We start from the raw sequence: 20,229 nt of genomic DNA, 5'->3' as shown, positions 1-20,229 counted from the left end.
GTGTGTGTGTGTGTGTGTGTGTGTGTGTGTGTGTGTGTGTGTGTGTATTGCTAGAAATCAAATGTGCATGCTAGCCAAACTCTGTACAGCTGAGCTATATCCCAACCTGCAGTGAATACATTCCTACATCCAGATTCTTAGAAGTAATTAAGGTCATGTAAAGTTCCCTATAAGAACAGTAAGTGAGATCCCAGACCCTAGATGTCCACCACCTTGTTTTTCTGGATTAGTCTGAGGATGATGGAAAGGAAAAGTAGAGTCAGGCAGACTTATATACAGTGTCAGATGAACCACTGCGTGAGACATCTCATCTCTACCTGGTTAGTAGAAACAGGATCCACTTGAGGAATTAAATGAGAGCTTAAGAAAGGGTGTGTCTCTGTCAGTTCAGGAAGCCATTTCTCCACAAGGGATTATATGTACCTCCCAGACCTGGGTCTTCTGCAGAGAATGATCTGAGGAGAACAAAAGAAAGTTGCAGCTTGTCTACCATCCATTGAGCTCACCATGACTCAGTATTAAAACACATTCTTAATGAGATCACAGCTCACTCCTTTGTAAGGTTGCTGGCTCAACAGAACAGGCTGGGAGGAGAAAAGCTGCAGGAATGCATTGTCATGGTCAGAAATCACTGCAGCCTCCAAAGCTTCTATATCCTTGGCCTCTCTCTGCTCTCTAGCCTCAGCATCTCCTAGCTTATGTCAGCATCATGTGTGTCTGCACCCCTTTTCACAGTGCCTTCTTCATTCTGCATGTCCACCACGCCCTATGTAAGTTCTCTCTCTGTCTAAATTTCCTTTTATTTATCAGAACACCAATTAGACTAGACCCAAAGAATCTCATCTGAACTTGGTTTTATCTCCCAGGCCTTACAATCCAGTGGGACATTGTCTTGGTTACTTTTCTCATTGTTGTGCAAAAATATCTGATAAAAAGCAATGTAAGGACAGAAAAGTTTCTTCCTGTTCACACTTTGAAAGTAAAGTGGTGGGCAAGTCATAGCAGTAGCAGCCAGAGGCAGATAGTCACACCATACTCATAGTGAAGAAGCAGAGAGGTGAAGGCAGATGCTTAGCCTTTCTGTGTCTCATTCAGTCAAGGATTCTGGTACATAGAATGGTACCAGCCAAATTCAGGGTGGATCTCAATGCAAAAGGAGACCTATCTAGAAGTGCCCTTGCTGGCACAACCCTCTCCTAGATGTTTTTGGCCTCCTAGATATATTTTAGAGATATTGATATGATTATTCCTTCAATAGCCAGCATAGCCAGCTCTCTTTTCCACACCTGGAATTCTCAAGCTAAGAGCAACTTTGGATTAGAAAAAAAAAAAAACTTTGAATCAGACCAGATCCTCTGTGCTTCCTCCTGTGGCTCTGAACCCTGCAGAACAAGACCCACAATGATGAGGGTAAGACAGGGACTTCAGCTTTGCATCACTGACTGTGCTTCTTAAATGTTCAACATAACCACATGCTCTCATGTTCTGCTTTCATGGGTTTCTAATAAACTCTTACTGGGAATGACCAGATGGAGTTACAGTGAGAAAGTTACCAATGCTGATCCTTCTAGGAAGATATGGGGGACAGGAGATGGAACTCAAGATAGGCCAGGCAGTGGTGGTGCAGTGCATGCCTTTAATCCCAGCATTTGGGAGGCAGGGGCAGTCGGATTTCTGAGTTCAAGGCCAGTCTGGTCTTCAGAGTGAGTTCCAAGTCAGCCAGGGCTACGCAAAGAAACCCTGTCTCGAAAAACAAAACAAAAAAAAAAAAAAAAAAGGAACTCAAGATAATTACAAGTCATCCTGCTCCTGTGTGGCCTAAATCTGATCTTTTAGAAGCATGTTCTCAAGCACTCTCTTCATAGGAATGTTCTCTGAATTTAGCTCTTTCATAAGGATTATAAGTAGAATATTGGAAAGCCATATACAAGTGGAGGGATGGATAGATAGATAGATAGATAGATAGACGTCTATATATCTAGTCACATACATATATGTGACTAGGTAAGTAGACTGAGAGATAAACAGATTTTAAGCACTTATTTTACGTATCTTGCATGCGAAGTCAGACACCTATTGTTTCTTTGGTTTTGGTTTTTCTCTCTCTCTCATTCCTTTAGAACCTTAGTCAAAAATAAAAGTTCCTTTTTAGTATTCTGTTGTAGTTTTCTTCTTGATAGAAAAGAGATTGAGGGCAAGATTCAAGATCGGCAGCCTTGTATTTCTAAACAGAATGAACTTGGTTTGTCTTGACAAGTTGACAAGAGACCAACTAAAGGGCTGTGTCTTGCTTTCTCTCCAGCCACGATATTTGCCCAGCAATGGCCTTGATTGATCTCATAGCCAAGGACAATTTGGAAAATCAGGGCTGTATGAAGGGAAAGAAGGCTACATTGGAGGAAAGAGCACAGATTTGACTTGGGTCCAGTGTTAGCACCTAGTGGCTTAGACAAGTGACTTATGAAGGTCAAATAAGGCAATATACATGAAAGCTCTTTAAAAACACACATGCTCAAGATTGACAATGTTGCTGCTTTAGAAGAGGCAAAGCAGTTTCCTGATTATTGATGAATTTTATCTAAAAACCAAATCTCAGATTCACCCTCTCCTCTCCATTTCTGTTAGACTACAGATGTAAGTGTTCACTACAAAAGCCTGATAACTTCCCTCCTACATCATACCATTTAGCTGGAGAAATGGTGGACTAGATTCTCTGAAGGCCATTCCCTTCATGTCACCAATAATAAGTAGACTTGCAGACATACCTCCCACTCCTGCCCTTAGCTTCATCTGTAACTGAAATAAAGCAGTTAACGGTTAGATAGACATTGCTATGTTCTTGTACCAGAATAATAGTATTAGGGGGTCTTACTCTAGGCTCATAATCTATGTAGTTTCAGGTCTTGGCCACCTTAGCAGTGTCAGGTTCCATCTTATAAAGTGGGTCTTGAATCCAGTCAAAACGTGGTTGTCTAAGTGATTTAGTTACTTTCTATTGCTGTGGTAAAACACCATGACCAAAGCAATGCATTTTTTAAAACGTTCACTTTGGGAGCTTATGGTTCCAGAGGGTTAAGGTACATGACCATCACTGGAGAGATCGAGACATCCAGCATGCATGGCACTAGAGCAGGATCTGAGTGCTTACATCTTAGTCCACAAGCATGAGGGAAAGAGATCCAACTGGGAATGGCATGGGTTATTTGAAAGGTCAAATCCCATACCTCCTCCAATAGGGCCACACCTCCTAATCCTTCCCAGACAGTTCCACCAACTGGGAACCACACATTCAAATATATGAGCCTATGGAGGCCAGTCTCATTCAAACTACCACATTACTTCATACTATTTATGCCACCATTGCACCAGTATATCTTGTGGACAAGTCACTGTTGTAGGTCCTAGAGTATTTATTTGTATGATATTGATGATTGCCAATTGAAAATAGTTTCTTGTATAGTGGTGGGAGCCAATTCAATCAGATTCTGTCTCAAACAAAAAGGAGAATTAAGTTGGTAGAGAGCTATGCAGACATATAAATAACATATGAAAAATACACCATTAAGTGAAGATGAGATGTTTTAGCTACCTTGTCACTCTAGCAATACCATAAACCCCACAGATGTCATATATACTGTTACAATGTAGGCTCAATTCTCGCTTACTTTCCCTCTTCCCTTTCTTCTCTCCAATCCCTCACAAGTCTTCTCCTTCCAACTCCTTCCATGTACCTCTTTTCAAAGGATAGCTCTTCTTCTTCCGTGGTTATTATTATTATTATATATATAGACTATTTGTCTGTAGTCCAAGGCAGTCTGGCTCACAGCCCATTCCGTATGTATTGAACTGGGTGAGATGTCATTAACACAGGCCTGTTGATATCATTGCACACTGGTAAAACGCTTCCATCACTTTGAGTCTCTTCATCTTCTCCTTTCTCCAGTAAGTCTCCTTGCCCTGTCTATCCCCTGTTTCTGATGTTACTGGGAGTTTAATGCTGGGAAACATACTATTTTCTCCTGACCCATTCTCATGGGTTCAACACATCCTCTCCAGTGAGTCCAGTCAAGAGTGCCTAAAGCCAGTATCATAGCTATGGTTTTACTCTTGAAAAATAAATACAGAATTTCTTATTAGAAATGTTTTGTTCTTTGGGGGATTTCATACATTCATGCAATGAAATATGGCCATATGCATTCCCATTTCTACCCCCAACATCCTCCATATCTTTCTCCTTACTTCATTTTTAATCACTTATACCCATCCGTGCTACACAGATTTTCATGGATGTGGGGTTATCTGCTGGAACATGGAAAACGACAAGTAGGGACATCCTCTAAGAATGATTCTCCATCCTCAGCAGCTCCCAACACTACCAGTAGCTCCTCAGTAAGGGGTGGGACCTGGAGATCATCTCTCCCATCTATGCTGAAATTTTGATCAACTTGATCTTGCTGAGGCCTTTTGTAGCTAACTAGAGTTGGTGTGAGTTCATAAATCTAACACATGTGTTTACCCTTGAAACCATAAAACCACACAGACTACAATGTACTCTGCACCATACCTTAGCATGCTAAAGACACTCCATTCATTTTTGTCAGATCCAAACTCTACATTACAGCCCTGTTGGCCTAGCCTAACCTCTATCGCAGACCTAATACCCCATAAGGCTCCTCCTAGCTCTCTCTCCCGTCTCTCCCCTTCCCCTTTGGCCTGTCTCCCTCCCTTATTATCTCGTCCTCAACCTTTCTGTTGCTGCCCTTCTTTCTCTTGTCCTTCTTCCCCCACTAATATCTAACCAAGCATGAAGTCCTACTGATCCTGTGACCTGTCTCTCAGACTCACCATTTATCCCCATGTCTGCTGCGTACACCCTACTCTAGTTTTCACTCTCTTATGTAAACAATGGGAACAGTTCACACAAGACTCACACCTGTGTAGGGAATTCAGGTTCCTATTTACCCCAGTTTTTGCTTCATTCATAGTAATCTTTCTAAGACACAGACTTAAATAATGATTTTTCCCTTAGAGCAGTCCAAATCCACTCACCTAACTATAAAGTCCTGTATAATCTTCACCTCTCTTAGCTCTTCGACCTCAACCCTGACTCCTCCCACGGTGATGTCTACACTGGCCCCAAATAAAGCATCAGTTCTCAGACAGGAAAGGTCACCTTCCCAGCATCTGTACACAGTGAACGCCTCTCTAGAAATGTTCACCTTGCCCTCTGACCCAGCTAACTTCCTCATGACTCTGGAGTCCCAGCTGACTTTCAGTGCCTCTGACTACTGCATCGAGCTCAGATCCTGTCCTCTGCCCTTCTCTCTTCTCTTATAGCTCTGTGCCGCTTCTTCTCTGCACCTCCACAGCCTCCCTGCATTGTCTCCTCCTCTGCTTCCAGACAGCACCATTTCTCTATTTCCTTCCTCTGGGTCCCCAAACTGCACCCTTCCTTCATTTCCTCTGTGTCACCAGACTGCACGCTTCTCATACCCTTGTCTCTGTCCCCAAACCCCAGCCTCTGAAGACATGCTCAGCACCTCCCTTCTTCATCACTGCCCTGTGATATAAAACACTGTCTGACATAGGGAAAGACTGTCAGTAAAGTTTATTGAATATGCAAATTAAATATAAACCAATACAGATAAATTACTTGGAAGAAATGCTGCCTGTCATATTTTTAAGATTGCCTCAATCAAGGAAAATCTGTACCAAAAAATCAATTTACAAAGACATTAGAAGGCATTAGATTATAGTCTCATTTCTCTTTTTAAACATGTCGCTGGTTTTTCAAACTGTGTTTCTAATTATGTAATGGATCCTGCTACAGCCTGGCAGATCCCACCCCTGCCTACAGTTATGTAGCTGAAATGGAGGGATGTGGGTCCATCAGTCTCCTGTGGATCTGTATCTGTCAGGGTCTGTAGAATAGATACTTACAGAATAAATTTCCTTCCAAGTCAATGGAGTCTTCCACCTGGCATTTTATTGGTCTGATCATCTGCTGTTTTGAAATTGGTACATCCAAGAAGCTAGATCCAATGTCTAGTATCCTTGGCAGAGAAAATGTTTCTCTAATTCTGTCCAAATTAATCCTCACAGACAAATAAATCAATACACAGGGAGAATGTGTGATGATTTGGGCCATCTGGAAATTTTCCGAAGCCTTGGTGGCCATTAAGGGAAAGCTAAGACACCTAGCTCCACAATCTCCAGACACAGCCAGATATCAGGTCAAGGTAAAAGGGGCATGTCCATATTACCAACACCAAACTCTGGCCTGGGTGTTCTGCAAAGCTCATGGTCCTAGCTTGCAGAAAGCCATTTAAGCCATCTTCATACTCAAGCTTCAGAAATCACAGGCTGAATCCAGGCTCGTTTTTCACATCTGGGTAGCCAAGTCATTGAGGGAAAAAGAAAGAAAAGAGACTGGGAGACAACTCAATCAGAGCACCTGTAGGAAAAAGCCACACAGCATGAGGACCACAGAAAGCTAGGCACACTGGCACATTCTTGTAATCCCAGTGCAATAGAGGTAGAAATAACAGATATCTCAGATACACTGGCTGGACATTCTAGCCTAATAAGAGAGCCCCATGTCCAGTGAAAGACCTGTCCCACAAAACAAGACAATTCCACATATGAGCACAGACAGAAAAAGATAACAACAAACAGAGGTTGTCATGATAACAGTGTACAGAACCAATCGCACAACCAGTATAGGGGTGTGTGTGTGTGTGTGTGTGTGTGTGTGTGTGTGTGTGTGTGTGTTTGCTTTTGGACTTTTCCTGACAAAAATGACTGACCCAGATTTTTTTGTGTTTGGGGAGCAGGGGGTACTATTTGATTTTAATTTTGGTTTCTTTTTATTTTTACTTTTCGAATAATACATTTTTATTCTTTGAAAGTTTTATCTCTGTATACCACAAATACTTCCCTGAGTGCCCCACCCCATCTCTATCCTAATTTCATGTGCTTATTTTTTAATCATCAATAACCCAAGTACAACTGGTGCAACCCATGTATACATGGTATATAGTCATTCACTGCAGCACATACCCAGAGGCGAATGACTGTCTTTCAGCAGCCATCAACGCAAGTAGCTCTCCCATGAGGGATGGGGCCTTAGGGACTGTCTCAATCTTGTAAAGTTCTTGTGCAAGTCACCACATCCTCTATGAGTTGCTGCACACAACATCCATACCATGTCCAGAAGTTGTCCTTCTGTAGTCTCCTCCCTGTCCCGTGGCTCTTAAGTCAGTTCTTCTCCCAAGTCCACAGAGGCTTGGGTGGTGGGATTGATAGAGATGACCCATTCGCAGCTGAGCCCTCAACTTTGATGAGTTTCTGTAGTGACTGGCTCCTACTACAAAAAGAAGCTTCTCCAATCAAAGTTAAGAGTAGCATGAATCTATTTTATTGTAATACCAATGGTCCAGCATTGGGTAAGACCTCTGATGTCTTTTTCTCTTCCGTCAGCCTAAATAGCACCTTCTGGCTGTATGTCAGCTACCCAGCAGGGATAGAATTCCCTGCTTGGTTCAAGACTGATTTATATCTTTCCTGCCTCCAAGTGGTATCTTCACCCATGGAGTTCTACCACCTAGTTAGGGTGGGCATCCAAGAGCAACAGCAATAGTCTGCATTTGTTGGATACTTCTGGGGCCTCCTTGACCAGTAACTCATAGGAAATTATCCTGTGCCTAGCACTGAGATTTTCCTTTAATAATCCATGTCTTCTGGGAACTTAATTGTCTACCTACACAGAGTACTTGTGTTCAAACTCCATATATAGATATATAGATACAGATATATTTACAAATGAGGGTTTCCATAAGGCCTCTTTGTGTATCCTTAGCTTTGGCTAAGTTACTCCCTGCCGTTCCCACTTCCCAAGCCCCCAATCCCCATTTAAGCTGTTAACTCAAGTAAAGCCCATCTCCTCTCCCATCACCTGTGCTCTCCTGTCCCCTCTGGCTGACCGTTTCCTTGAATTGGAAGATCATAGATTTTCGTGTATTTATTTGCATTCATCCTTCTGCAACACCTCATTTCCCATTCCCCACCCTCCCATGTTTTCTACTCCAGCATTCTCCCACTCTACTTTTATTTACCTGTATTTTGTTATCCTCTGTCTCTCAGTGGCCAGTCCCTGGCTACTCCAGTTAAAGGCACAAAACAAAAGAGTTAAAACTAGGATCCATGTATGAGAAAGAACACTGCATATTTTTATTTTTCTTTCTGAACCTGGATGGCCTCTGTCAGCATAATTTTTCCAGTTCCATCTATTTGCCTGCAGATTTAATTATGTAATTTTTCTTTACAGCTGAGCAATATTCCATTATGTGTGTGCACCATGTTTTCCCTATCCGCTCATAAACTGATGGCAACTGGTTGATTCCATTCCCTAGCTATGTAAGCAGAGCTGCAGCGAACATGGATGTGCCAGTGTCTCAGGATATAAACTCTGTCTGGTCTATGCCCAGGATTAATGCCATTTGGTCACATTGTAGTTCTGTTCTTAAGTGTTTAAGGACCCCCTCTGAAATTGACTTCTTTATAGATGTATTGAACTCCACCCCACCAACAGTGAAGAAGGACTTATCTTCCTCCACAGGCTCGCTAACATCTGTTATAAGAGTTCTTGATGACAGCCATTCTGACTGTAGTGAGATGGGGTGTCTAAATGACTTTACTCTGTACTTCCCTGATAGCTAAGGATGTTGATCAGTTTCTAAACCATCTCCAGGCCATTTACCTCTCTTCTTTTGAGAACTTTCAGTTCTGTGCATCATTTTAATTGAGTCGTTTGCCTTCTTTGTTTATTTTTCAAAGTATTTTGCATATTCTAGGCACAAATCTCTGTCTGATGGATACATAGTAAGGATTCTCTCCCCTTCTGTGGATTGCCTCTTCACACAGTTGACAGTTTCCTTTGCTATATAGAAGTTTTTAAGTTCATTTTGTCAGCTGTTGGTCTGACTTCATGCACTGTGGGAGTCCTCTGCAGCAGATCGGTACCTTGAGTGCCAGAGCGATGGCTCAGCAGTTAAGAACTCTGGCTGTTCTGATAACCCTGCCGTCCATCACTGCATTTCCAGGGGAGCTGATGCCCTCTTCTGGCTTCTGTAGGTACTGCACACACATAGTACACAAGCATGCTGGCAAAACATCCATGCGCATTTTTAAAATCTTTTTAAAAGGGCATATAAGTTGAGCCACATTCCCTACTTTATCGCCTGGCAGCTTCAGAGTGTCAGGTCTTATGTTGAGTTCCTTGATTCACTTGGAGTTCACTTTGTTCAAGGTGAGAGAGAAGATCAAGCTCCATTTTCTGCATGTCAAAATCTAGGTTTCCCAGCACCATTTGTTGACAATGTTACGTTTTCTTCAATGTATATTTTATGTTGTCAAAAGCCGTGTCACTGTAGTTGTGTAGACTTACATCTGAGCCTTCTATTTCATCAACCTATGAGTTTGTTTTTAGGCCAGTGTCATGCAGTTTTTAATACTATGACTCAGTTAGTTCTTAAAAATTCAAAAAGGATAGGGGAAAATATCCTACATTAGCCTACCTAAATTAGTATTAAATATAGAAACCCTGTGTTCTTTATGATCCTTCTAACCAAGTAGTCCCTCTGGTGGCTCATTCTCTCATGAAAAGAACAGGGACAAGGAGACACTGGCCTCTCCCTGGGCCCTGGCAGGTAGCTGTACTCAGAGCCACCTCTGAGCACAACTCCATCCACCAATCCCATTTTACCATTTCACTTGGCACTTACAAATGCCCTCTCAGTGACTGTTTCTCCTCCAGGGACATGGAGAGAGAGCCATTTCCTTATTCAGGGTCATACTACTCACTGTGAAGGTCACACCTAGGGTTCTAGACTGCTCTAACTTCAGAGCTGCCCCTCTCAGCCCCTGTTCCTGAAATAAAGCATCATCTCTGTGCTATTAGCTTTTCAGGCAGGCCCTGACCAGCCACAGAAGTTACCATTTTTCATCTACCAGAATAGTTCCTTTATCATGGCTCTTCTCTTGGTAAAGTTATTTTAAATGTTATATTAAAAACAACAATAATTTTTTTTAAAAAAAAGAAACTCTGTGGGGGAAGAAAGGCCAGAAGCTGCTAAGAAATGCCAGTACACTAAATAGTAACTTTTTCATGTTCTTTGTCCATTCTGAATGCATAATTATATATATTTGCAAAGGCTATTTTGAATAACTGGTTACTGTTGAAAAGTTAAGTATTATCAAATGATTTGTCTTCTCAAAAATAGGCAAGATTTATTTTCATTTCCACATCCACATTCTGGGCCTCAATTTAAGCAGTTTTTGAGTTGAATTCCAAAAACTGTGAACATACACCCACACTTGCCACATATATGCATACATACATATAAGCATGGACACACATATGTTCATATACAGGTACACATGTATTCATATACCTATAGCACACACACATGCACAGCATATATCTCAAGATATCAATATAGAATGTCTAAGCAGAAAGAATTCAGATGTATAACTCTGATCCAGGGCCTGGAAAAAAGTCTCGGTCAGTAAATTGCCTGTCAGTCAAGCAAGAGAACCTGAGAGGTCCTCAGAACAAGAAGCTGGGTACCACAACACATGCCTGTGATCCTACTGCTGGGGAGACAGAGGAATGAGATCCTTGGGGCCCTCTGTTCAGCCAGCCTAGATGAACAAGTAAGAACACTATCCCCCAAAACAGTGCTGACAGCAACTGAAGAAGACTCTGGACATCAATTAGCCTCTGACCCTCAGTGCACACATGTACACACAATACACACACACCATATATATGTATATACAACACAGTCTATAGCATACACATGTGTACATAACACACATACACACACCATATATATATACACAACACACATACTTATGTATACAAGCACACATACACCATACATATGGATACACAAGCCTTACACACATACACCACATCAGAGAGAGAATTGAAACAATTAAGCTTTCTTTTTAAAAAAATTTACCACCAAAATAAAACGCTTGCTAGCAATTTTTTTTAAAAAAAATGAGATATTCTGAAAAGTACAAGAAAAGACTATGGAGCAAATTCCTCCTAACTCCATCCCTTAAAAGCATTGCTGCTGGCACACCGATCTGCAGCCATTTTCCCTGTAGCCTGTTCCCCCAGCACTGGGGAATGTTACACAATGTCCAGTGTTTATGACGCTATTCATAAACATGGTTTTAATTGCTACTTAGCAGCCCATTCTAGAGGCTCTGCTGTAATTTTCTTAACTTTGCTCTTAGTTCCTGAATAATTAGGTGGAAAACAAAGATTTAAATGGAAAGAAGAGAAGTATCTAGAAGAGGAATTGGTATTTACAGGAAATTAAATCAGCAAACAACATAGAGCATAGAGATTGGAATTTTGGCGTCATAAAACATATTTTATTGTACTCTATGTCTTTCTCAATCATATAAAACTACAACAGATACTTTTATTATAATGTTTACATTATTTTGAGAATTTTACACATGCATACAGTGTATTTGGATCATATTAGCCTTCCTTCCTCTCTATTACCCATCAGCCCTTCCCAACTCTGGGTTCTCTTTTTATTTTTAAATAGCCCACTGCTTCTAGTTCATGCTGTTCATATACTAATGAGTATAGGGCCATCCACTGGAACATAGTCAACCTACTAGGGACCATAGCCCAAAGGAATACTAACTCTTGAGCACCCCCCACCCCAGAAGCTGTCAACTCTTCACAGCTCCTCAGTTAGGAGCTGAGGCTGGTGAGCCTCTGCTTCCTTCATGCTGGAATGGTGGATGACTTGATCTTATGCAGTCAACCACAGTTGCCATGGTTTCATGGGCACAGTGGCCACATCATGTCAAAAAGATAGTGTTTCACAACAGTCCTCTCCAACTTCTTCTGTCTGTTACAGTCTTTCGGCCCCCTCCTCCTAAATAGTCCCTGAGCCTTGGGGTAAGCCTGTGATATAGATCTCCCATTTGTGAATGACATCCACAAATATCCACTGAAATCATTGACATAATTCTCATTTTCTCATCAGAACAATTCATCTGAATTTCTATTGTATCTTCATTTCAAGAATAAAGAAGACAACACCCAGAGAGGACTTGCAGACAGTCATACATGGAATAAAGGAGTTGACCCTATGTCTATCTGAAAGGACTTCTGTTTTCCTAATAACTCTACTGCATATCCCTAGATTGACTTTTGAATATATTCTGTAGATATCATTAGAAGGCTGTCATTAAAATGGAAACAAATTTCAAATAATCACTCACTTCTAGGGGGTCTTAACAGCTTTTCAATTGTTGTGACAAGACACCATGATCAAGATGGCTTATAGAATTGTTTATTTTGGGGCTTACAGTTTCAGAGGGTTAGATTCCATGACCATCATGGAAGGCAGCATGGCAGCAGGCAGATAGGCATGGCACCAGAACAGTAGCTGAGAGCTTCCATCTCCATCCACAAGCAAGAGGCAAGGAGAGCGAACTGGGAATGAGATGGGCTTTTTGAAACCTCAAAGTCCACCCACCCAGTGACACACCTCCTCTAACAAGGCCACACCTCCTAATGGTTCCACCAACTGGGGACCATTAATATGAGCCAATAGGAGCCATTCTTCAAACCACTACTTGATATACAGATTCATTTGTTACATATCGATTCTGGAAAATAGTCTACTAAGAGCCCAGAACAGCTAAGGAAATCATCAGTAAATAAAATCCCTTGGTCATGTCTAAAATGTTTAAAATTCAAATATGTTGGAGGTTTTTCTCGACTTCATTAAAAATGGGGCAGGGAGCTGTGTTAATTGCAGCTATGGCAATGAAGTCTGGGTTCTGAGACTGAGTTGAAATTGATGATGCTAAAAGTATTCTGTAATTAAATGAAAACTGTGCTCTGCAGCTTAATTAGTCTGCTGTGACTTAGTTTAAGTGGAAACAGTAAATCTTGCTGAATCTCATTAAGTGGGAGCCAGCAGCCCCACCTCACCTGAAGTTCTGTTTCCTAGGGAGGTAGGATTTACACACGTACTCCTCCAGTGTGGAACATGGGAAAGGTGACCCAGCTGTACTCCGTATGGAAGCCCTCTATCTTCCATTCAGGTTATAGAGGGCTTCAAGGACTCTCGAGAGCGTGAGTGGCTGACTTTCTAGGAATGTAAGGCTGTGACCTCTCAAACAGCTGAGCAAGGGTGAAGGGCGTTAGATCAACATTGTAAGGTTCCCTGGTGGGCTCTTCTTTTCCACCGCTGGATGGAACCTGCGTCTTTGAGATATGTGTTCTCCATACTTGTCAGTATTTGATCATAATCAGGCTTAACAGGGCTTAAATGAGGGAAATTTAATTGAGGGCTTTGTTGTTTCATGTTACTAATTAATTACAAAAGCAAGCCATACTCATCACAGAAAATTCAGGAAATACAAAGTTTGAAACAAGAATGCTTCCCCTCCACCATCCTCTCCATCCCTTGTTAACATTCAAGTGTGCTGCCTCGTGTTTCCCAGGGCGGCTGCTGCTGTCTGAGAGTCTCCTGCACTTCTTGCTGTCTACTAGGAAGATGCCTTAAAAGGAAATCTTTCCTTTCATCCCCAACCTTAGCCTGCACACTGTTCCCTTCGCTTGCATCTCAGACATTATCAATCCACATGCTGCTTCCATCTCAGACATTATCAATCCACATGCTGCTTCCATCTCAGACATTATCAATCCACATGCTGCTTCCATGAGGGAAGGCCTCTGCAAGGCAGAATACACTTCTGTGCTGGGAATGAATGTTCCAGAACTGACAGAGAGGACATAAAGACCTCCTGCTTATTCAGTAGCTTGGAGTACATCACACTGGCTAACTCTGATTCCCTAAATGCTTGGGTTCAAGGTAAATATGTTGTGATGATCATTTAGGCAACTTTGAAGAAGAGCTCTCATGTCAGGTCAGCACTGTCCTGGCAGGTCAGCAAGATGGAAAGGAGGATGCCCTCAACCCAGGGTTGTGGTGGTTCAACAAGTCACCAGACTTAAGGTTCTAAAGCTGTTTGAGATATGCAGGGGAAGAGACTGAATCTCAGCTCCAGACTGGGGTGTTCAAGAAATACCTCCAGCTGCTTCTTCATAGGGTTTTTAAAAATCAAGATGCCTTTCAAGCATCTAGAAAGTGACATAAAATTTGGATAGCTAACACCATGCTAGGGAACAAGGATCTAACTGCTGTTAACAGCCATGGAACCCTCCCTAAGTGATCCCCAGAAGTTCAGCATCTCTGTTTCCCTGCCATTGAGAATCAGGGTTCCAACCACTGCACCCCTCTTCCCTTATTCATGATTCTGAGGTGAAATAGGTATGCCAAAAAATTATCAGAAGGTATGCACCAGCATCCTTCAAGCCAGAATCCACAAGCCTTCATCTTTCTCTACCCCTGAGAAATACCACTTCTGCTTTCAGGGCTCCTAGATCCTTTGAGAGACTCACTCCTTTCTACTTGCTCTGGATACCTGAAGTACTTTCTTCAGGCCTAATAACACTGATGCCAACCCAGGGTCGGGGGATAGCTCGCACATACAGTTCTGCCTGAGTTGAGGAGCTCACACTGCTCCTCATGGAGTAAGAGGGTAAATGCCTGGCATTTCCTGATAGAACATGAATTGAACAGTTAAAAGGAAAACAATACATGCTGACATACAGACAGTCACCTTTCCACAGAAAAGACAAAGGTGCATAGGTAAACATGAGGTTCTCCCATCCTGCACCAGGAGGCAAAGCTTGATACAAGCAGATGCCGCTGGCCTCGGAAGCCAACTGGGTCTGAAATCCTGTGACTACCTCACCAGAGCAGTAACCTCAGGCTCCCTGCCCTCCTGGTATGGTGTTCGGCACATGGTAAGGTTAATTCCCCTTGTTTGTGCCCAGGGCTACCTAAGTTCCTGCCCAGGCTGCCCAAGAGAGCTGTTCCAATTCTTTATATTCTAGAAGCAACTCAGGTTCAGGCCTTCCTTCTTAAACTACATCTGCTACCACATGTGAAACTGTCCCTAGGTACAGGGGTGCCCAACTTAGAATAGCTTAATATAATATGGTTTAACTTCACAGTGGTGTAGAAGTGGCATCCACTCAATATGAACTAATCTTTGAATTTTGACCTACACCTGGACTGTCAATATGCAGCAGGGTTCCCCCCAGCATGCTGGGCAGCTCTCACTGGTCAAGCACACAACTGCAAAAGTAAACACCCGGTACTCTGCAGTGGGCTATATCATGAATGCACAATGCTCAGTAGGTTAGGGTCATTCGTTCATTAACGTCTGTTTATAGTATCTTCAACTTGCTGCGGATTTATTTAGTGATAACACCATCATTAACAGAGGAGCAACCATGGTGAATTATTAGCTGATTTATTGATACAGACAGTGTTAGTGGTTATTTTTCTGCTGAAGAAAATCACAGCGGGGGCTAAGAATGTCATTCAGTTGGTAGAGTGCTTGCCTAGAATGTGCAAATGCCTGGGTTTGATCCCCAGCACCACATAAACCCAATGTATTGCACACACTCAACACTCGGGTGTTAGAGATAGGAGGATCAACAATTCAAAGTCCTCCTCAGTTACGTAGTAAGTTTGAGGTGTCCTGGAGGACAGGAGACCCTGTCTCAAACAAACAAACCAAAAGTCAGAGCTGATCCACTTTAACCACTGGGTACCCTGCAGAAGATTCACCTGCTCCTGAGCCTCTGCCCACCTAAATACTCCTCCTCTTCCTCACACTGATCTATGAGGGAAACCGTATCTCTAGGAACAAAGCAGGTAAATTCAGTGTGATTCTCAGTCCATTTCTCTCTATTTCTCCTGCTTTTTAGTCAGATACAGAGTTCTGGGATAAGATGCAGGCAGAATGGGAAGAAATGGCCCGGAGGAACTGGATATCCGAGAACCAGGAAGCTCAGAACCAAGTCACCGTCTCAGCCAGTGAGAAGGTAACACAATCTGTCCTCAAATGCTAGTGAGAGTCCTCAGACTCATCAGATCACATGTTATGGACCACATGTTAACTACTTTATTTAAAAAAAACATAGGAATTAAAGATAGTTTGATGTCAATATGACCTAGAAGAAACTGTCATTGATGGGAAATAGGTAACTCTGGTGTTTGAGGGTAGCTTACCCAAAGTGAAATCTCCCTGTGTATTACTGTCCTCACAGTTTGCCACCTGATCAAAGCCTGCCCTGTGGTCAGGTACAGAACTTTTAGAGTGGGTTGTACAAGAATTAGGCTAATCTCACAGTAGCTCGTTGCCAGTCATCTATCCTGATTATAGAAAGCACAGAAGGCTCCGGCTGTATCTCATGGTGTTATGGTACTATCTGCAAAGATGCTTGGTACAAAGATTCGTCTTCATACAACCCAGTGGAGCCCAAAGGGTTATGCAGGGATACTCCCCTGATAAGAGCTCTGAAAAATAGGAAGGTCCGGTGAACCACCAGCCAGATTGCTCATTAAGTTCTAACTTCCTTGAGATCTCTGCCTTTAAAAACACTTAGTGTTTTTAATTTAAAATTTAATTAGAATTAATTTTATTTATAATTACTACAAGTACCATGAAAGATAGAAATAGATGTTACTTACACAGAAAAAAAAATCACACGTACTCACATAAAAATGCACACATGTATACATATATACACTTAAGGATACACAAATATGCGTGCGCACACACATGTATACATACAGATATGTGTACATATACATACACATATTTATTAATAAAATGTACCTCATGGTTTAGGGATATGAAATAAGTCTTAATAGTATTCAGCCCTGGATAATGGTCATGACGTTTTATTCAATGTAGCAAATATTTGTGTAGCATGTGGTTAGGGAATCTACAGTCAACATTGCCATTCAAAATGTCTCTACAGTGGTCTCTATTCCTCAAGTGATTGGGTAAATCTCAAAATATAAAATTTTTTAAATAACTGCCTTTCCCACAAAGTATATATCCAACCTAAGCGAGGAAGACCCTGGCTCACGAGACACTAGGATGTAATCCACACACGAGTGCTGACTCAGCCCATCACCATGAGAATCAGGCAGATCCTCTGGCTTTTGATGGTGTTTATCCTTTCTAAGAACCTGTGGAAGATGAAGGCTGCCGTGGAACTTCACCAAAAGTTGTGTTTGTATCACTTAAATCAAAATGATTTTATGAGAATTCATGCCACTAAGTCAACAACAAATGATAGTCTCAAATATTACAGGAGATATTTTAACCCGAAAGCAAATCAGCTGCACCTATATAGTCTAAAAACAGTCCATGGGCTTTCTCTAAAGCATGCCTTCTCCAGTCTAGCATAAAGTAAGAGACAAATGCAAACAAATCCAGAAGCCTGAAGTTTTCACTGTAGTTTTATGTTAAAACAAAAATAGTCTTTGAGACAGTGGTTTATTTTGTAGCCAAGGCTGGGCTAGAGCTTCCTATGTATCCCAGGCTGACCACAAACACAGGGTGATCCTCCTACCTGTCTCCATTGTTCAGAATTTCTAGGTATAAGCCACCATGACACTTGCAAATTTTTTTAAGTAACCAAAATGTCCATCAATCAGATTGGTTAAGTAAATTTAACATATCTGTATAAATCATTTTAGTGTCACAGGATGACCACAGTCCAAAACCAAGCAGGGCCTAATTTCAAGACTAAGTGTGAGCCTTTTGCCTAATTGGCATATGCATAGAAAATACTAAATGAATGTTTGCATATTTCATGTTAGATCTTTTTAAAAGATGCAATTTCAGTAGAGGCACCTGTACCCCCCATGAGGCAACAAGTTTTTCAGGGATTTACTGGATGTAAGAATGAAGGAAGACGTGGATCAGTCATGCTACGGCCTCTTCTGTGTCACAGGGATATTACTTTCACACTGAAAATCCCTTCAAGGACTGGCCTGGAGCATTTGAAGAAGGCTTAAAAAGGCTGAAGGAAGGAGACCTGCCTGTCACCATCCTGTTCATGGAAGCTGCAATTCTTCAGGACCCTGGAGATGCTGAGGTGGCATTGCCCTTCACTCTATCCAGACTGGGATAGTGCCTGTGTGTGTTAAGGGGTCAGAATGAGATGGGATGCTGCAGGGTGCATTTTCATCAAGGTTTATAAAAGTTCACTTGGCTTGGTCTGATGGAGTTAGAAGGTGATACATTGCTTGCTTTCTAACTAAACTTCTCATCTTTGAGATCCAGAGCCCCTACAGATAAAAACTTCGGACCAAAAACAGAGATAGCCAACATGGTGTACACTTTTCATTCCAACACAGGGGTGGAGCAGAGGCAGGCAGAGCTCTGTGGGTTCAAGGCCAGCCTTGTCTACATATAGAGGTCTAGGCCAGCCAGGGACTCATGAGACCATCCATCCAGCCTTTAAAAAAAATATGGCAAACATGAGGCTCAGCCTGTGGTTTTTAGGAAGGAATATGACTTTTGTCTGTGTCTCAAGTCACACCATGTATCACCCTTGATTTACTCTCCCAACACTTATGGGATGTCTACTGTGTCCTCAAAACCACACTGAATCCCAGCATACAATGCTGAAGAGTTGGGGAAATGTACAGGGGTTAAGAAGATACCTTTGTGGAGCATCTGGAGGGCTGAGTAAATAAAGTATGAGATCACAGGGGAGTAAAGCAGGAGGTCTGTGGCTGGTCCTCCTTCTAGGTAGCTTCCCTGTAATGAGGCTTGCTCCCCACAGGGGATCATAGCTAAACTAAAATAGCAAGCAAGTCTGCTTTGTTTTGCAATGGTAACAGTCTGTTTTGTGTTTGTTTGTCTGTTTGTCTGTTTTCTTATGTTGGCTTGGTTTGGGCTTTTGGTTGCTTGGTTGGTTTTCTGTTTTGTCTTGTTCTCACAGGCATGGCAGTTTCTTGGTATAACCCAAGCCGAGAATGAAAATGAGCAGGCAGCCATTGTCGCCCTCCAGAGGTACATGGTGCTAAGTTCACAAGTGCATGCTTGGGGACCAGTGGAACGTTGCCTTTGGGCTCTTAAAATTTGTCCAAGGCATTTGCTGGGTTGCCAAGTGCCACGCCTACGTAGCTCTGATGGGATAATTTTCCCAAACCACTGAGTAGAATTTCCTTTAAATGCTTCTCAATCTACACATCAGCTCAGGTTCACATCGCACAGCAAACGTTCACTGGGGCATTGTGTTTTCCTTGAGATCCTTTTCCTGAGAGATGCTGGAAATGAGGGAATGCCAAGGCCTCTTAGATCATGTGAAACAGAGAAAGGACTTAAACCCCCATTCCATGATGCAAATTCTAGAGCATTCGGAATCAGTCATTCCTAAACCTGTATGCAGTACACAACAGGATTATTTTGAAAGATGTCTTAGACACTCCCAGAAATCATGATTGACTTGGTTAGGACTGAGGAACCATCATTAGCACTAAAATGTCCAAGGGGATCCTGACATCCACTCAGAGTTTGTGGCTGAGTTTCTGAGGTACTAGGCACTTGCTTCTCCAAGTTTTAGGCAGCTCCTTCCAGCATCTCCTTTATCTGTGGGCTTGACCAACCTTCCCAAACCTGAGATCCACTGCAGCCCTCAGTGCTAGAATGGGCATAGTGTAAAATCCCTATTTTGCACTTCTAAGTTTGGAAAGTCCTGTTAGAAGCCAGTAGAAAGAAATTCAAGGGACAGCAATAGCCTGGATATCTATAAGCCCACATTAGTAGTCTAGGAACAAAGATATCACCCTCTCCTTTGCAAAGCACTGTGTAGCCTTCCATCTCTGTGCATAAAAATGTGTTCAAGTTCAATTAGGGCAGTTAAGATAATACAGCTAAGTTTAAATAATATTCTCTTTATATCATACAGCAGCAACACTTCCTGTGGCTTTAGAAAAGCTTATTAACAAAACCAGATCTGGGAAAATGAGCTTGGTGTTCAATAGCACTGCTGTTGCAGAGGACTCTGGATCAGCTCCCAGTACTCACATGGAAGCTCAAAACCATCTATAACTCCATTTCCAGGAATCCAGGGCCCTCTTCTGCATTCCATGGGCACTAGGCTCAACATGCTACACAGAACAGTCATACACATAAAATAAAATGAGTATATTTTGTAAAATACATTGTATTTATTTGTAATAAAATTATAAATCCAGCTGTCATGAGGATGTTTTAACCTCTTTTAAAAACACTCCT

At 42.0% G+C, this 20,229-nt stretch overlaps 1 protein-coding gene across 4 annotated transcripts in view; it reads left to right on the top strand.

Moving 5' to 3' along the window:
* Positions 1–20,229, top strand: part of Pex5l (peroxisomal biogenesis factor 5 like) — a 150,117-nt gene that overhangs the window by 124,998 nt on the left and 4,890 nt on the right. For all 4 annotated transcript variants that reach the window (XM_028763280.1, XM_028763272.1, XM_028763291.1 and 1 more), the window contains 3 exons: positions 15,893–16,009; positions 17,936–18,079; positions 18,932–19,002. In XM_028763280.1, coding sequence (XP_028619113.1) covers positions 15,893–16,009; positions 17,936–18,079; positions 18,932–19,002 — 332 coding nt within the window. The remainder of the gene's footprint in view (positions 1–15,892; positions 16,010–17,935; positions 18,080–18,931; positions 19,003–20,229) is intronic.

This window comes from Grammomys surdaster, unplaced genomic scaffold, assembly GCF_004785775.1.
Source record: "Grammomys surdaster isolate TR1022 unplaced genomic scaffold, NIH_TR_1.0 62, whole genome shotgun sequence".
Classification (NCBI taxonomy): domain Eukaryota; kingdom Metazoa; phylum Chordata; class Mammalia; order Rodentia; family Muridae; genus Grammomys; species Grammomys surdaster.
This window is presented reverse-complemented; position numbering and strand designations above follow the sequence as displayed.